The sequence below is a fragment of the Acomys russatus genome, chromosome 10 (assembly GCF_903995435.1).
Source record: "Acomys russatus chromosome 10, mAcoRus1.1, whole genome shotgun sequence".
Taxonomy (NCBI): domain Eukaryota; kingdom Metazoa; phylum Chordata; class Mammalia; order Rodentia; family Muridae; genus Acomys; species Acomys russatus.
This window is the reverse complement of record NC_067146.1, coordinates 14,078,381-14,092,473: the sequence shown is the minus strand read 5'-3', so window position 1 is coordinate 14,092,473 and position 14,093 is coordinate 14,078,381. Positions and strand designations below refer to the sequence as shown.

The window sequence follows — 14,093 nt, the reverse complement described above, 5'->3', positions numbered from 1 at the left end:
CCTGATGGTGCCACCCACATTGTGGGTAAGCATTCCCTCCTCACTCCAGAAACTCCTTCAAAACCACACCTGGAGTTGTGTTTCTGGGGTGGTTCTCAGTCTGGCTAAGCCATCACCCATTTTCTAAAATTTCCAGTGTTTCTGAGGCTCTGAAGAGCACTTCCGGGAGCTTTGGGCTGTGCTATCGATCCTGGGCTGAGGATCTCTCCTTTGTTTGAGCCTGGGCTTCCTTCTTTTCTATCTTCTGATTTCTTGGCCTCTCAGTGCTCAGCGTTTCCACATTGTTGCTTGACTTTCCACCCCAGAATTCTTGTGTTTTGAGGAAAACATTATAGTATTTATTAATATTAGTGAAATCTGTGTTTGGATTCAACAATAACCTCAGGGCAAAGGGCCAGATACTTAGCTGCAGACAAGTCTGTTGTATAAATATTGTCCTCAGCATTTCTTGGTAGAAAAAGAAACGTGCAATTTTCTTTTGTTGAAATGTGGCTCTTGTGGCATGTGCATTTGTGTGCATGTATGTGCGTATGCTTGCTAGTATTGAGGAAGTGCGTATGCAGCGTGCCAGGCATAACTCTTACAGGATTTCCTTCTGTGCTGCTATCACCTATCAGCTAGCCTGCTGTGTCAGCACTTTATCTGGGAACTCTCTCTGCCATATTAAAGACTTCCATGTAGTGATTTCTGCAGAGATTCCTTTATTGTTTTTAGCTGACAAAGATTTAAGAGACATACCAAGGCATTTTCAGTGGTATAGAAATGCAATTAATGCCTTAGGTGCTCAGGTGGAACCTTAATCAGGTTAAGGCTTATGGTGATCATCTTTTATTTTTCTGTCCTGATGGCTGCTCTGTAAAAGAGAAATCTAGACACTGTCCTGTTAGTACTCCGTGAGCACAAGAGTCAGCAGTCTTAAGCTGTGTGGCTTGTCTTGGCCTGTGGAGTGGAGATAAGGCTGGAGAGGACCTGGACTCTTGGCCTAAGTGTGATAGATGGCACTAATGGGTCTGTCTGCCATGTGATCCCTGCCTTGGCACTGTGCTGGTCATTGCACACACTGTTCTCTTCCCACAAGAATTGAGTGGCCAGGGGCAGTCCCTGCTGTAGAGTGGATGCGTTAGGGTGCTGGGAGATCTTTTTCAAGCCACCATGACGCTGGACTTGAGTTCAGTACCATGGCTTCATTTTCTTCGCAGTGCTCTCTGGTCTCCTTAGGTACCCGCCATGTGTGTCAGTCTCCCGTGGTTCCCAAGGTTCCTTTTGGCCTAGGAATACTCTCGAGTATTAGAAACAAAGTCCTGGGAAGAAAGATTGTTCTAGAGACTAAATGTTTTAGACGTTCTCTGAGCAGCTGAGCACGACCTTTTTGCTGATACCTTTCTCCACAGCATTTCCCTCCATGAATAGCAAGGATGAAAACGGCCCATCCTGTGTGCGGTTGCTTCCAGAGGCAGGTGTGGCTCTTGTGTTTAATTTCCTTCCTCAGATTCTAATGTGGTTAACTTTCCTCCTCAGATACTAACGGGGAAAACATTGCAGAGTCACTAGTCGCAGAAGGCTTGGCCACCCGGAGAGAAGGCATGAGAGCCAATAAGTAAGTATGCGGCACTCTCCTGACATTCTTTTTTGAAGCACCAAGAGGTTGGTAGCCATTATAAACTATTTTGTTTCATTTCATTTTTGTTCTCCTACAGAATAGATAACTTCAGGTGCTTTAATTTCTCCTGAGATCTCCTTGCTCATGGCTTGTTTTGAGCCAGGAGGTCACTTAACATTTACTTAATGGTATTTGATTTATGTGTACCTGCTTTAACAGGCCTGGTTTGTTGTTGTTTTTTCTTTTTAAATTTGTTTATGAATTAGTGGGTCTTAGACCATAGATACATAGATATGCAATTACAGAGTATTTACCCAGCCAGCTAACCCTAATGTTTATTGAGCCTCAGGTTTGTAGCAGGCTGTGTTCTGTGCACTGCGAACATGGCAGTGAATAGACTTCGGCTGTGCTAGCATTCTAGTGGGAGACACAGTGAACAAAGATAGGGCTTCACGGTAGGTGCAAGGAACACTGCAGTGAGAAAACAACTGTTGAATTGACAGGGCTACATTGTTTCTGAACCCATGGTCTTGAATTTGTGGGTACTTTGTTAGCAGATAAAAGCATATTTGTGTAGCCAATGGCAGTGTGAGCTTGTTAGAAGACAGATATGTAAGGCTTCTAGTACATAAATGTTCAAGTTCACTTGTGTTTTCAGTGGGTGGATTGCAGCTGGCTTTGATTAACACTTTTGTCTGTGGAAAGGGATATGCTCCATCCGTAATTTGGAGGCTGTACACAGGCAGTAGCCAAAGAAAAGGCTTAGGAGAAGTATTTGCATCAGGTGTACTCGTGATGAGAGTGAGCCAAAGGCACAGTTGTTTCCTTTGCCTTCTTTCTGTCCTCTGATGCTCGGGCCAGGTCAGTTGCTGTGTACCTGCGGTCCCGGTTGATTGTAAGGAGACTTTTGCTGGACTCTGTAATTGTTGTTGTGTGCCTGTGGGAATTGGTTAAATTAAGACATTTGTTTTTAGGTGGTGTGTTTGGAAGCATGCCACAGTTCTAACTTAAGGACAATTACTGGCGTGATTACTGTTCCAATGTTTTTTTTTTGTTTGTTTTTTTTTTTGTTTTTTCTTTTTTTTGGGAATTCAGTTCGCAACTGGAATGAATAAAGGAAAACCCCGTAACAGTTTTGTGCTGCTGCTGCTGTTGGAGTACTAATTCCCCTAGACCTAAAGTTGCCTCTAGTCAGTGTTTCATTTGCTTCTACTTTTGCTACCCCCACAATCTAAATAATTCTTTTTTTTTTTTAAAGATTTATTTATTTATTATTATATATACAGTGCTTTGTTTGCATGTACTCCTGCAAGCCAGAAGAGGGCACCATATCACATTACAGATGGTATGAACCACCATGTGGTTGCTGGGAATTGAACTCAGGACCTTTGGAAGAGCAGGTGGCGCTCTTAACCACTGAGCCATCTCTCCAGCCCTAAATAATTCTTATTAACTGTGAATTTGGAGATCTCTGAATCCCTTGGTTATGTTTTGGGTGAAGAGAAGGAAGAAAGGTACCAGAAATTTCTATTTGGGAAATGTTAGGTCATGCTTGCTTGGACAGAAATTCCTAGAGCCAAGGAGAGGAAGTTCATTCAATGTGTGTATGCCTGTGGATGGCCCCAGGTGTTTGGAATCTGCAAAGGCCTTGTAGTTCCTTGGTTTTTCCTACTTGTAGCTCAGACGTGACAGTAAACAGTCATTTCTGGGCTAACTCTTCTCCCCTGAGGAAGAACTTGTGTATTTTATCTTTTCCTCTTGGGCTGCTCTACTATTGGTTTCCTGCCTGATGAAGGAGGAGACTTTATTTCCATACTGCTGTTGTTGGATATCTAAGTAATTTGGAGCCAAAATTTTCTGTGACAGCAGTGCACCCTGCAGCTGGCCTGACCTTGATTCATGGATAGAGAAGGGTTGAGGGGGGCGGGAGGGTGGTTCTTAGTCACCTTCCCGCGCTCTACCCTGCTGAGCTGGGCCTGGCTTCTGGAATCTGGGAGGCTTAAATGAATTTGAACCCCCTGGAGTGGCTCCCCTTGGAGCCATTAACTTGTTCTGTTGTAGCTGCAGGCAGAAGGACTTCATGTTCTTTAGACCCTCTCATTAGATCCTCTTAGGATCGCATCTGTCCTTTGAAGGAACAAATTTGGAATTTGGAAATTGGGCCTATGGCGATTTTCTGGTTCAGTAAATGCCTTGGTCTCTTTTAGGGGAGATGATGAAGAAACCAACTGGCAAAGAACTCCATAGCTCCTGTTTGTGAACCCCTAACCACAGTTTGTTTTCCTTTCATGTCCCAGCCCAGAGCAGAACCGGCTTTCAGAATGTGAGGAACAAGCCAAAGCATCGAGGAAAGGGATGTGGAGTGAGGGGAGCGGCTCCCATACCGTCCGGGACCTCAAGTACACCATTGAGAACCCGAGGCACTTCGTGGACTCCCACCACCAGAAGCCTGTTAATGGTGAGGGCGGCCGGCGAAGGCAGCGGACTCAGGGCCAGTTCTTTCTGTTTGCTCTTTAACCCTTGGTGTTTATAAGATCCAGTGAACCTTTCTTTTGCTTATTTAGTATCCAAAAGGAATCCTTAAGGGCTAGAGAACACCGTGGTATTGGAAGGGGCTGTGAATTGGTTGACAGAACTTACTTCAGCCCTGTACTGTTGCTGAGCGTAAATTGTTAGCGTTTTGCACCTTGTGTAGTTTATGTTCTCTCAGGGTATTTAAACTAACCCTGAAACTTGGAAACATAAATTTTATGTTATGTGTGTGTGTGTGTAAACATTTATGTGCTATATAGTTTTTGCTCCTTTTGGGCCTTACTGACTATAGATTTAGAAAAATATAAGCAAGACCGGTGTGGGTTATTAGCTGTTTTGTGAGCATCGTAGACTTTGTTGAGTAGCAATTCTTGAGGTCTTAGTAGGTTTAGGAGACAGAAGCAGTCCTGCTCTGCACTCTGCTGGACTCATTCCCTGCTCTGTCAGCGTTTTTCTACTTGTGTGAGGGAGGCCCTTCAGGTTTTTGGGAGGGAGAGGAGATGGTTAGATGCAAGTGGACCGGGCACTGTCTAACTCTGGAACAACTTTCTTGAGCTGTCATTTTGTTCTTCTGTCACTCAGCTATCATCGAGCACGTTCGAGATGGCAGTGTCGTCCGGGCCCTGCTGCTCCCAGATCACTACCTTGTCACCGTCATGCTGTCTGGGATTAAGGTTAGACTGCATATGGCACTGCACAGTGTGTTTGGCATTTGTGGGAGTGTCCAGTGATAGGTAGATTTTTTTTTTTTAAACCTGGGGGCTTTGGATTTACTTTTCTTCAAACTATGAGCCGTTGGGCAGAGCACTTCATTGTTATTTGGGTTTAAGCATCATAGTGAGATAGTTCCTTTAGATTTAAAGTAGTCAAGGTTTGTTTGGTGTAAGGCACTGGAGATGTGAGGGTAGGAGAAGAGGGGTCGTGAGTGGCTCTGAAGCTAGCTATGAACTGAGTCCATGGAAAATACCCGTCTAAAAGAAAACTAGGAGCTGGGCGGTGGTGGCACACGTCTTTAATCCCAGCACTTGGGAGGCAGGCAGGCGAATCGCTCTGAGTTCGAGGCCAGGCTGGTCTACAAAGTGAGGCCAGGACAGCCAAGGCTAACACAGAGAAACCCTGTCTTGGAACTCCCCCACCCCACCAACCCCTGCCCCCCCCCCCAAAAAAAAAAAAAAAAAAAAAAAAGAAAATTAGGCATTGAAAGTAAGGAACTGCCTGATCTTTTCATGGTAAAGGAACATTTTTGAAGGAAATTAAAATGCTTCCCCATGTGGTATATTTCATTTGCCTTTAACAGGAAGCTTGATTAGTGTGGTGCTTTAAAGATGGTCAGAGGGCAGTTTTGAGAACTCCTGAGCTCAGGCTGTGGTCTCACACCCCTTGGAAGCCTGCAGTGGGTGAGGTCTCCACTCAAGCTGCTCTGCTCACCAGCCTTGCTTTCCTTCAGTGCCCAACTTTCCGTCGAGAACCAGATGGTAGTGAAACACCAGAGCCTTTTGCCGCAGAAGCCAAGTTTTTCACGGAGTCGCGACTGCTTCAGAGAGATGTTCAAATCATTCTGGAGAGCTGCCACAACCAGAACATTCTGGGTACCATCCTTCATCCAGTGAGTGCAGCGAGGGTTTGATGGGTCTGCCGTGGATTCAGTTTGCTGCTCTTTCTCTCTGTGCAATGTTGTTTCAAGTCTTGGCATCTTTTTTGTTTTTGATTTTTGTTTTTGTTTTGGGGTGTTATCTATTGACTCGGAAGCCTTTTCTGTGCAGATACCATTTGTTGTGTGGTGTTGCACAAATCCGTGCATCGACCTTTTAGGAAGTTAATCTCAAATGCTCCCGGATTCATAAAGGGAAATCTTTGAGTCTGGAAGCTGCCAGCGGAAGGCTGGGGGTGTCTACATCCTGCAGAAGTGGGGAGTAGGCCTGGGGATTTCATTTGTAGCCAGACAGTCAACTGTCTTGGTATTGGCACACCAATCAGGAGGAGACACATGGAAAAATTATTTCTCATATTCCTTTTTTTTTTTTTTTAAGGAAAACACTTTTTTTTCTTTTTCTTTAATATATTTTAAAATTTTATTTATTACATATATACACCAGAAGAGGGCTCCAGATCCCATTATAAATGGTAGTGAGCCACCATGTGGTTGCTGGGAATTGAACTCAGGAACTCTGGAAGAATAGCCAGTGCGCTTAACCTCTGAGCCATCTCTCCAGCTTCTATATTCTTATTTTTAACTAATTACCTCCTAACTCTCTTGAGTGGGAGCTAGGGCTTTTGGGGGCTTTTGAATTTTTATCTTTTTATGTTGTTGTTGTGACTGTTGGCGTGTGACACTATTGTGCAGTTTGATAGAGTGTGAGAACTAAGGATTTTCACTGTGTGACAGGGATATAGTGCACGGTTAATCTGCTGTTACTCTTCCCGCTAGATGACCCTAGGACGGCAGCTGTCGAAGGCTGGGAGGATTGGTTTGCAGGGTGCCAAGGTTACGTCTGTGTCGTCTGGAGTGCTGACTCTGGCCATGCCCTGCCAGATGGTTCTGTGCCACAGCAGAATATGAATTGTTGTTCACCAGGCAAAATGCGGCCTGTGCTTTTCCCACACAGTCTGCTCCTCAGCTCTCTACTGACGGAAAGGGGAGAGAGGGGGTGATTCTTAGCAGGGAGAGGAAAATGGTGTAATCTCTTCTAAAGATTAACATCCTCCTCTGCCCGCAAGAAGAGCTATTGAAATGTCAATTCCATCCGGTGCCACTAACATTTATTCTGCCCCTGTTAAATAGAGCTGCTGCGCTGGGTGGTGTTGGGATATGAGGGCAAGGCTGCTGAGAGGAGCCTCACAGTAGTGGCCCGCGTCTGATTTCTCAGTTAGAGAAACTTCTTTTTCCTATTTTATAAAAATTAAAGTACCAGGTACATGGTGGCCGTGTTTGCTGTGTCAGAAGCAGAACAGTGATGCCAGCAACAGCGTGTGACCGTGTCTGTCTTCTCTCGTGCCTTGTCTTGTAGAATGGCAACATCACTGAACTGCTCCTGAAGGAAGGCTTTGCACGCTGTGTGGACTGGTCAATTGCAGTTTACACCCGGGGTGCAGAGAAGCTGAGGGCAGCTGAGAGGTAAGGCCTGCCAGGGCTCCTTGCTAGGGATTTCAGGGAAGGAACTGGTCATTTTCTCTTGCCCAGCTGCATTACTGCCTGTTTTATTTCAGTAAAGGACCTGGAAATCCCAAAAGAAGGATAGCCTGGGCTGTCCTGTGGAGTGTCTCACACATTAAACTTCAGGTCAATATTAGTTTAATGCCCAGGAGTGAGAGCTTCGTGTGCGCGCGCGCGCTCATGCCCCGGTGTATGGGAGGAGAGGACTGCTTGTGTTAAGTTGGTTCTTTGTTTTCACCACATGAGGACTGGAGTTGCGCTCAGGGCATCAGGTTTGGTGGCAAGCACGTTTGCCAGCCCGTCTGACATTATTCCTTTCTTGGCTCACTTTTTAAATGTTGTTTCCTCATTTTTCTCAAAGCTCCCCCTTAAATGGTCTATGTTTTAGGTGTTTGAAATGAGAGATGGAATGAACTATTGTCAGCTGTTTCCAAACAGGCATGTTTGGAGCCATGATGGGGAGGCGGAGCCTGTGCGTCCTGTACTAGGGCCAGGACATACAGGCTGGATGCCCTCGTGTTTTAATTATCAGTGGGCATGCATTTCTCAGGTGATGATAACCTTCCAGAAGACATGAGTATGGACATCCTAGATTGGTGGCTTGTTCACTAGTCAAGGTTAAGTCTAGCTAGGTGTTTTTAACTCATTTGGTGGGGAAGAAAATACAGTAGATGCCAAGAGTCCCCGGAGGGGAGTGATGCCATCCAAGCCTGAAGCTCCGGTTCCAGGAGAGCGGGGAGCAGGAGCGGGGAGTGCTTGTGACTGTGGACAGTCCTTAAGTCTCCTGGCCTGGAACCTGAGCGCAGAACCTTAAAATTACAGTGGCTTTGTTATTTGTTTTTTGCCATTCAGATTCACAGATAAGAAAGAAAAAGAAAAGAAAGGAAGGGGGAAAAAAGAAAGAAAAAAAAAAAAAAAAGATGGCGGTAGTACTTGTTAGGCCTTTTCTGAGGACTTCTACATTTTCCTGAGTCTGTAGGCAGACACTTGCGAGTTTTCTGGAAACATATTTTAATCTGGGCCATTTGATAAGAGATATGACAAGCCTATATTTTGTCATAATTAAGTTGAAAAGATATAATAGTCTTGTAGATAAAGTATTTCAAGTACTTGTGATTATTCTGTGATGCTCAGTTTCTTGCTTGCTTGCTCTGGTTCAGAAACTTCTATTTTCTACTTATTGCTGTTCTAAGTTATTATTTTGGTTGATAAATGTTCTTGACATTTTTTTTAAGTTCCTGCCTGTCTTTGAAGAAAGTGAGTACAATTAAAATATCTATGGTTTCTAACAGTAGTAGGAGACTATAGATTTTTTTAAAAAAGAGAGTCACTACAAAACAGGCTTAGACCAGAGAACGCAAATCATATCTCAATGTATGATTGCTTGTCTGTTATTTTGCCTCCCATATCTGAGTGACGTGCACTGTGGGTACAGTTACATGCTCTCTGTGGAAATGCTGTATGTATTTTACAACTACTATACCCTCCTTTGTCTTTTCCTCTTTTAGTGCTGCTCAAAAGGACGGTTGCAGTACTGTGCTCAGAAATGGTGGTTCTCTCCTGCTGCACGTGCATCCACTTATTCATAAATAGTTTAAGACAGCTGCTCATTGACTTTTTCTTTTTTTTAAATCATTGTACACATTCAGTTTCCCACTCTTGGTCTGACTCAGAAAATAACCTACTGGGCTTAGAAGTTTGAAATGAATTCCTGACAACGTGGTTTTTGAACTTTTATTAATGAAAGTCTGCAGATTTTGTCTATTTTTCAAGTATGCTTTAGATACACTATGTTGATGTTTTCTGAATTGAATCAGACTTTTACAGTTCAAATGCCAATCAGGCAGGTCTATGATTCATTAAAAATGTTTTCATGTGTATCTTATTTAAGAAAATAATTACTCTGTATTATAGTACTCACTTAGAAGATACTAGATAAACCAAAGAGTTAACTATTTAGGTGGACTTGTGCTCTCCAAGCTCTGACATTGCACACCAGGATCTCAGTTGGCCATTCATAAGTTTACTATGTGAGTGTATCTTTTTTTTTCCTTCAGTTTTTTGAGACAGGGTTTCTCTATGTTCTTCTGGCTGTCCTGGAACTCACTCTGTAGACCAGGCTGGCCTCAAACTCAGAGATCCTATTGCCTCTGCCTCCCGAGTGCTGAGATTAAAGGTGTGTGCGCCAGCACTGCCCCATTTGTTCATTTCTATTTGCTGTACCCTTTCATGTTTGTCTTCGGGCTTTGCTCTGGTTGGCTGTGGTCTGTGTCCTCTGGATCTGTCCACAGGGTAGGGTAGTAGGGTTTCCTGCTTTACCCGCTCTGTGCTGCTGCTGGGCTCAGGTGCAGTGGACCAGTCTGTGAATGATCCTGCATCCTTGCTTTGTTGCCAGGTTTGCCAAGGAACGCAGGCTGAGAATATGGAGAGACTATGTGCCTCCCACTGCTAATTTGGACCAAAAGGACAAGCAGTTCGTTGCCAAGGTGAGTCATTCTCAGCATGTTGATACACAGAGTGGACATGGACATTGCCAGGCTGGCGATGACACAAGGATCTGAACAGTTAGAAATGCTATAGCTCTTGACTGTTTCAAGAGAAGCCTCTTCCACTGTGTGTGTGTGTTTGTGCGTGTGTTGCATTTCTCATTGTAAATTAGCATCAGTTCACTATAAGTTCTTGAATTAATGTTGTAGGCATTGCTAGCTCAAAATAACTCTCATACTTGAGATATCTATTTATTTGTTTTGCTTTGCAACTGGCACTCTGGGATTTCCTGTGCCCTCAGCTTTCTTTTTATTCTCTCTGGAACTCTTGTGGTTTCAGTATTATCCCTGCCCTGAATTCTTTACTGGCTGATGTGTGTTGGGGTGGATTGCTTGCTTCCAAGGGAGCTAGAGCCGTTAAATAGATTAAGTGGTTATATTACTGGTAGTGGCGAGAAATTTTCTTTTTAAAGTGTCAGTAATTTGAATAGTAGAGTTCTATGCTTCTTTAAATCCTGGGAAGTTTTCAGTGTGTTTTTGCTTTTCCTAAGATGCACTGAAGATTTGGTCTATTTATAGGCAAAATGTCGTTAAATAGCCATATTTGTGGACAGTGGCAGTCTCCATCAGTTAACCCTGAATTGAGGTTGGAGAGTCACTAGGTGGCACTGTCAGCTTGAGAAATCCCCACACTACCTTATAATTGGAACATTTTTGTCAAGACTCTGAGGCATTGCCTGATTGATTTTCTTCACTCTCCCTTTCTCCCTCTCCCTCTCTTTCCATGCTCAAAGTGAGAGACTACAGAGCTCAACTGGCCTCTTCCCCTTCTTAAGTAGGTGTCTAAGTAGCTGTTCGGTGATGGGCATGAATAATGTTTGTCCGTGGGGACATAGTCCCCAGTGCGTCTTCCATGCCCTGAGGTAGACCACAATGGACCTTTGCTTCCTTTCCCTGAGGAATGTGGAGTTGTGTATGTGCGTGTGGGCTGCTTTGCCATCTTGACTCTCATTTAGTTTTGTCTACCTGTCCTGTAAGTAAGAATGCACCTATACAGAGGATGACCATCCACTCAGAGTTTGCTAACATCTCTGAGAGTCTGTGGTAGCAGTGCTGGAGCTGAGACTTGAAATGTTCCCTGGCCTGCCCTGTTCCCAGCAGATCCTACCGACTGGGGAACTCAGGGGTTGCTAGTGAGTGAAGAATTCTAATGGTCAGTGACTGAGCCTTGCATTTGCATGTACGTATGTATGTATGCATGTAGATACTTATTATGTGTGTGTGTATGTATGGATGGATGTCTTTGTTTGACACAGGGTCTCACCAGGATTTTCATGGAGCCTCCCACTTGGCATTATCCTATCTCTGCCTCACAGTGCTGGATTACAGGCACATGTTCATTTTAAATGTGACTATGTTGTCAACTTGAAAAGGGCAGAATGGCAATTGGAATATTTCTTCTACTTCTTAAACCCAGGATTCCTTTTTCTCTGGATTTTGTTTTTGTTTTTTTGTTTTTTACCAAAATAAGTGTTTTAATCACTACAGTGAAGTTTTATTTATTACGTTGTCAAGGTGAGATTTATGAAGGATAATAGTCTCTCTAGAATGTTGGTTTAAATTTAGGTCATTGGGGCTGGAGAGATGGCTCAGAGGTTAAGAGCGCTGACTGCTCTTCCAGAGGTCCTGAGTTCAGTTCCCAAAACCCACATGGTGACTTACAGCCATCTAGAATGTGACTTGTTGCCCTCTTCTGGCCTGTGGGTGTATATGCAGGCAGAGCACTGTATACCTAATAACAACAATAATAAATACATACATACATACATACATACATACATACATACATACATACATACATACATTTAGGTCATTTGAATAGAAGCCTACTTAGAAAAACACGTGAATAGAAAAAAAGATTTTATGTTTTCTTGAAATTTAAAAATTCTTGAGTATTATTTTTGTGTGTAAAACAGGACTAAAGCACAGAGAAAGTAAGCAAAACACATCTTTCTTGAAGAATTCTGATGGAGCTTTGCTTCTGTACTAGGCTGTTCATACCGACCTTCTCAAAGTTTGCCAACCATGGGCCCCTGGATCAAATATAGCATTGCCCTCTGCACTGCATAGCTTGTAGATTTTATAAAGAAAAAGACCATTGTGTGGCATGTAAAATTTTCATGAAATTAAATTTTATTGTCCTGAGTAAACGGGGTATAACCATGTGTAATTGTTTAAGCATCACCTGTGACTCTTGTTCTTCTTTGGAGCCAGAGTCTCACCATGTAGTTCCAGTTGACCTGGAATGCCTCACTGTGTAGTTCCAGTTGACCTAGAACTCCTTGTGTTGACTAGGCTGGCCTTGAACTCACAAACACACACCTGCCTCTACCTCCCGAATGCTGGGATTAAAGTTGTGTGCTGCCATGCTTGCTCGTGACTTTTCATATTCTCGCATCAGATTGTTAATAGGATATGTAGTTGTCACTGAGCTCCTTACCTAAAATCAGATGGTCCCTGATCTCTGTAAGTTGTATTCCTTTCTCATTGCTATGACCAGATATCTGACAGAAAGAATTTAAGAGAGTGCTGTTTTTTGATGATGGTGTCCCTGCTGGAAAGGCATGGCGCCAACAAAACTCCATCCGTGGAGTTGATAGCACGTGGCAGAGACTGCACAGGGGCTGGAACAGGGAGCAAGGAGGTCAGCTCAGATCTGAGCCACCAGTGGGTATAACTTTCAAGGCCCAGCATAGTGACCTGCATCTGCCAAATGGATGCCACATCCCAAGGGTTCTACAGCCTCCCAAATCAATACCATCACCTGAGGACCAGGCATTCAAATACCAGATTGTAGGCGACATAATACACCCAAGCCGTACCACTCATCTTGCTCAGAGAGCCTTCACGTGACATGGGAGCTTGAGGTGAGTTCAGTCCAGGCAGTTCTCTCATGAAGAAAGAACGGCTCCCACAGGGAGCAGTATTCTGGTACAAGTTCATTATCTCACTGTAGATTGGCAGCCTCTTTGTTTGTTTGAGACAAAGTCTATTGTGGTTGTGACTTTGACCTCCTGATCCTTTTGCCTCCACCTCCCAAGTGCTGCAGTTACAGCCATGTGACACCATGCCTGGCTATGTCAACCACTTTGAAGATTTGGCTCTTTCATATCTCCGAATATAAGGTTTATTTGTTATTTCCTCTTCTTTGTAAGCATAACTTCTTTCCTTCATGCCATGGGAGAAAATGGATTTATATTGCTCATTCGAACACAAATACTCACATGGGCATACATGTTCTTCCAATATGATTATGACTGTGTTTAAATTGTCAGTATTTACCTTGCAAATGCTCATTTCCTTATTAAGAGCTGTATTGCATAATAAAGCTAATCTTTTGCTATACTTTTTGTTTTCCCTGGAGTTACTACTTTTTAAAAACATTTATATGCAAATATATTACACTTTATTAATTCAACTCTCATATTCTCTGTCTATATAGTTTTATTTTAAAATATTCATTCAGCTGCTAATCTTACCTTCTGTGATTCTGTCTTGAGCTCTGGGCAGCGCCAACCTGGACCAGTTGGCTCTTCCCCTACTATGTTTTTACCTTTGAATGCCTTCGCCTCTGTCGTAGGAGGTGTCTTTGCCTTGCTCTCAGATCAGGACTATACTTGCTGCGTCCTGTGGCTTTTTCTTGATGATTTACTACATCAGTTTGGTGGCACACTTGTTTTCTAACTTCATGACAACAGACTGCTTGAGGTAAAGTCTTGACGCCATTCATGTCTATTTTCCATTTACACTTGGTTAATAATGCAGTGGTGTGTGTGTGTCAGAAGCCACTTCCCGTGAGAATTAATACAGTATTGCTCAGTTGTCATTCAGTTTTTTTAATTTCCTAGGGTTTTGTTGTCATTTGGTTTTCTTTTTGTGTGTGTGATCTGAAGTGATCCTGATTTTTGTTTTTCGTTTCTGAATGAGTCCTTTTCTTTCCAGAAGGAATCACCGACATGTTTTAAGTCCTACTCTTCCTGCATGCCGTCATGACGTGACGTCGTGCGTCAGTGTTTAGACCTTCAGTTTCAGGTCTTTTTCATTGTTTAAACTGCTTTGTTACTTTCGTTTATGTTCTCTGTTCTTTTCCTAGAAGTCGTCTCATGTGGATGCTGTGCTTTGTGACTGGTGTGTAGACCTTCCCATCTTATGTTCTTATTGTTGTGACGCCGCGGTTGCCTCCACCTCCAGAGCGCTGGGACTGCAGGCGTGCATGACACCCCCTCCCCCTTTCGTTTCAAAGAATCTCATTTGTTCTTTG

General features: G+C 43.4%; 1 protein-coding gene across 1 annotated transcript in view; it reads left to right on the top strand.

Moving 5' to 3' along the window:
- Snd1 (staphylococcal nuclease and tudor domain containing 1) overlaps positions 1 to 14,093 on the top strand; it is a 413,057-nt gene that overhangs the window by 45,675 nt on the left and 353,289 nt on the right. The window contains exons 4-9 of the mRNA XM_051151835.1: positions 1,519 to 1,597; positions 3,898 to 4,058; positions 4,715 to 4,806; positions 5,580 to 5,738; positions 7,141 to 7,247; positions 9,682 to 9,772. Coding sequence (XP_051007792.1) covers positions 1,519 to 1,597; positions 3,898 to 4,058; positions 4,715 to 4,806; positions 5,580 to 5,738; positions 7,141 to 7,247; positions 9,682 to 9,772 — 689 coding nt within the window. The remainder of the gene's footprint in view (positions 1 to 1,518; positions 1,598 to 3,897; positions 4,059 to 4,714; positions 4,807 to 5,579; positions 5,739 to 7,140; positions 7,248 to 9,681; positions 9,773 to 14,093) is intronic.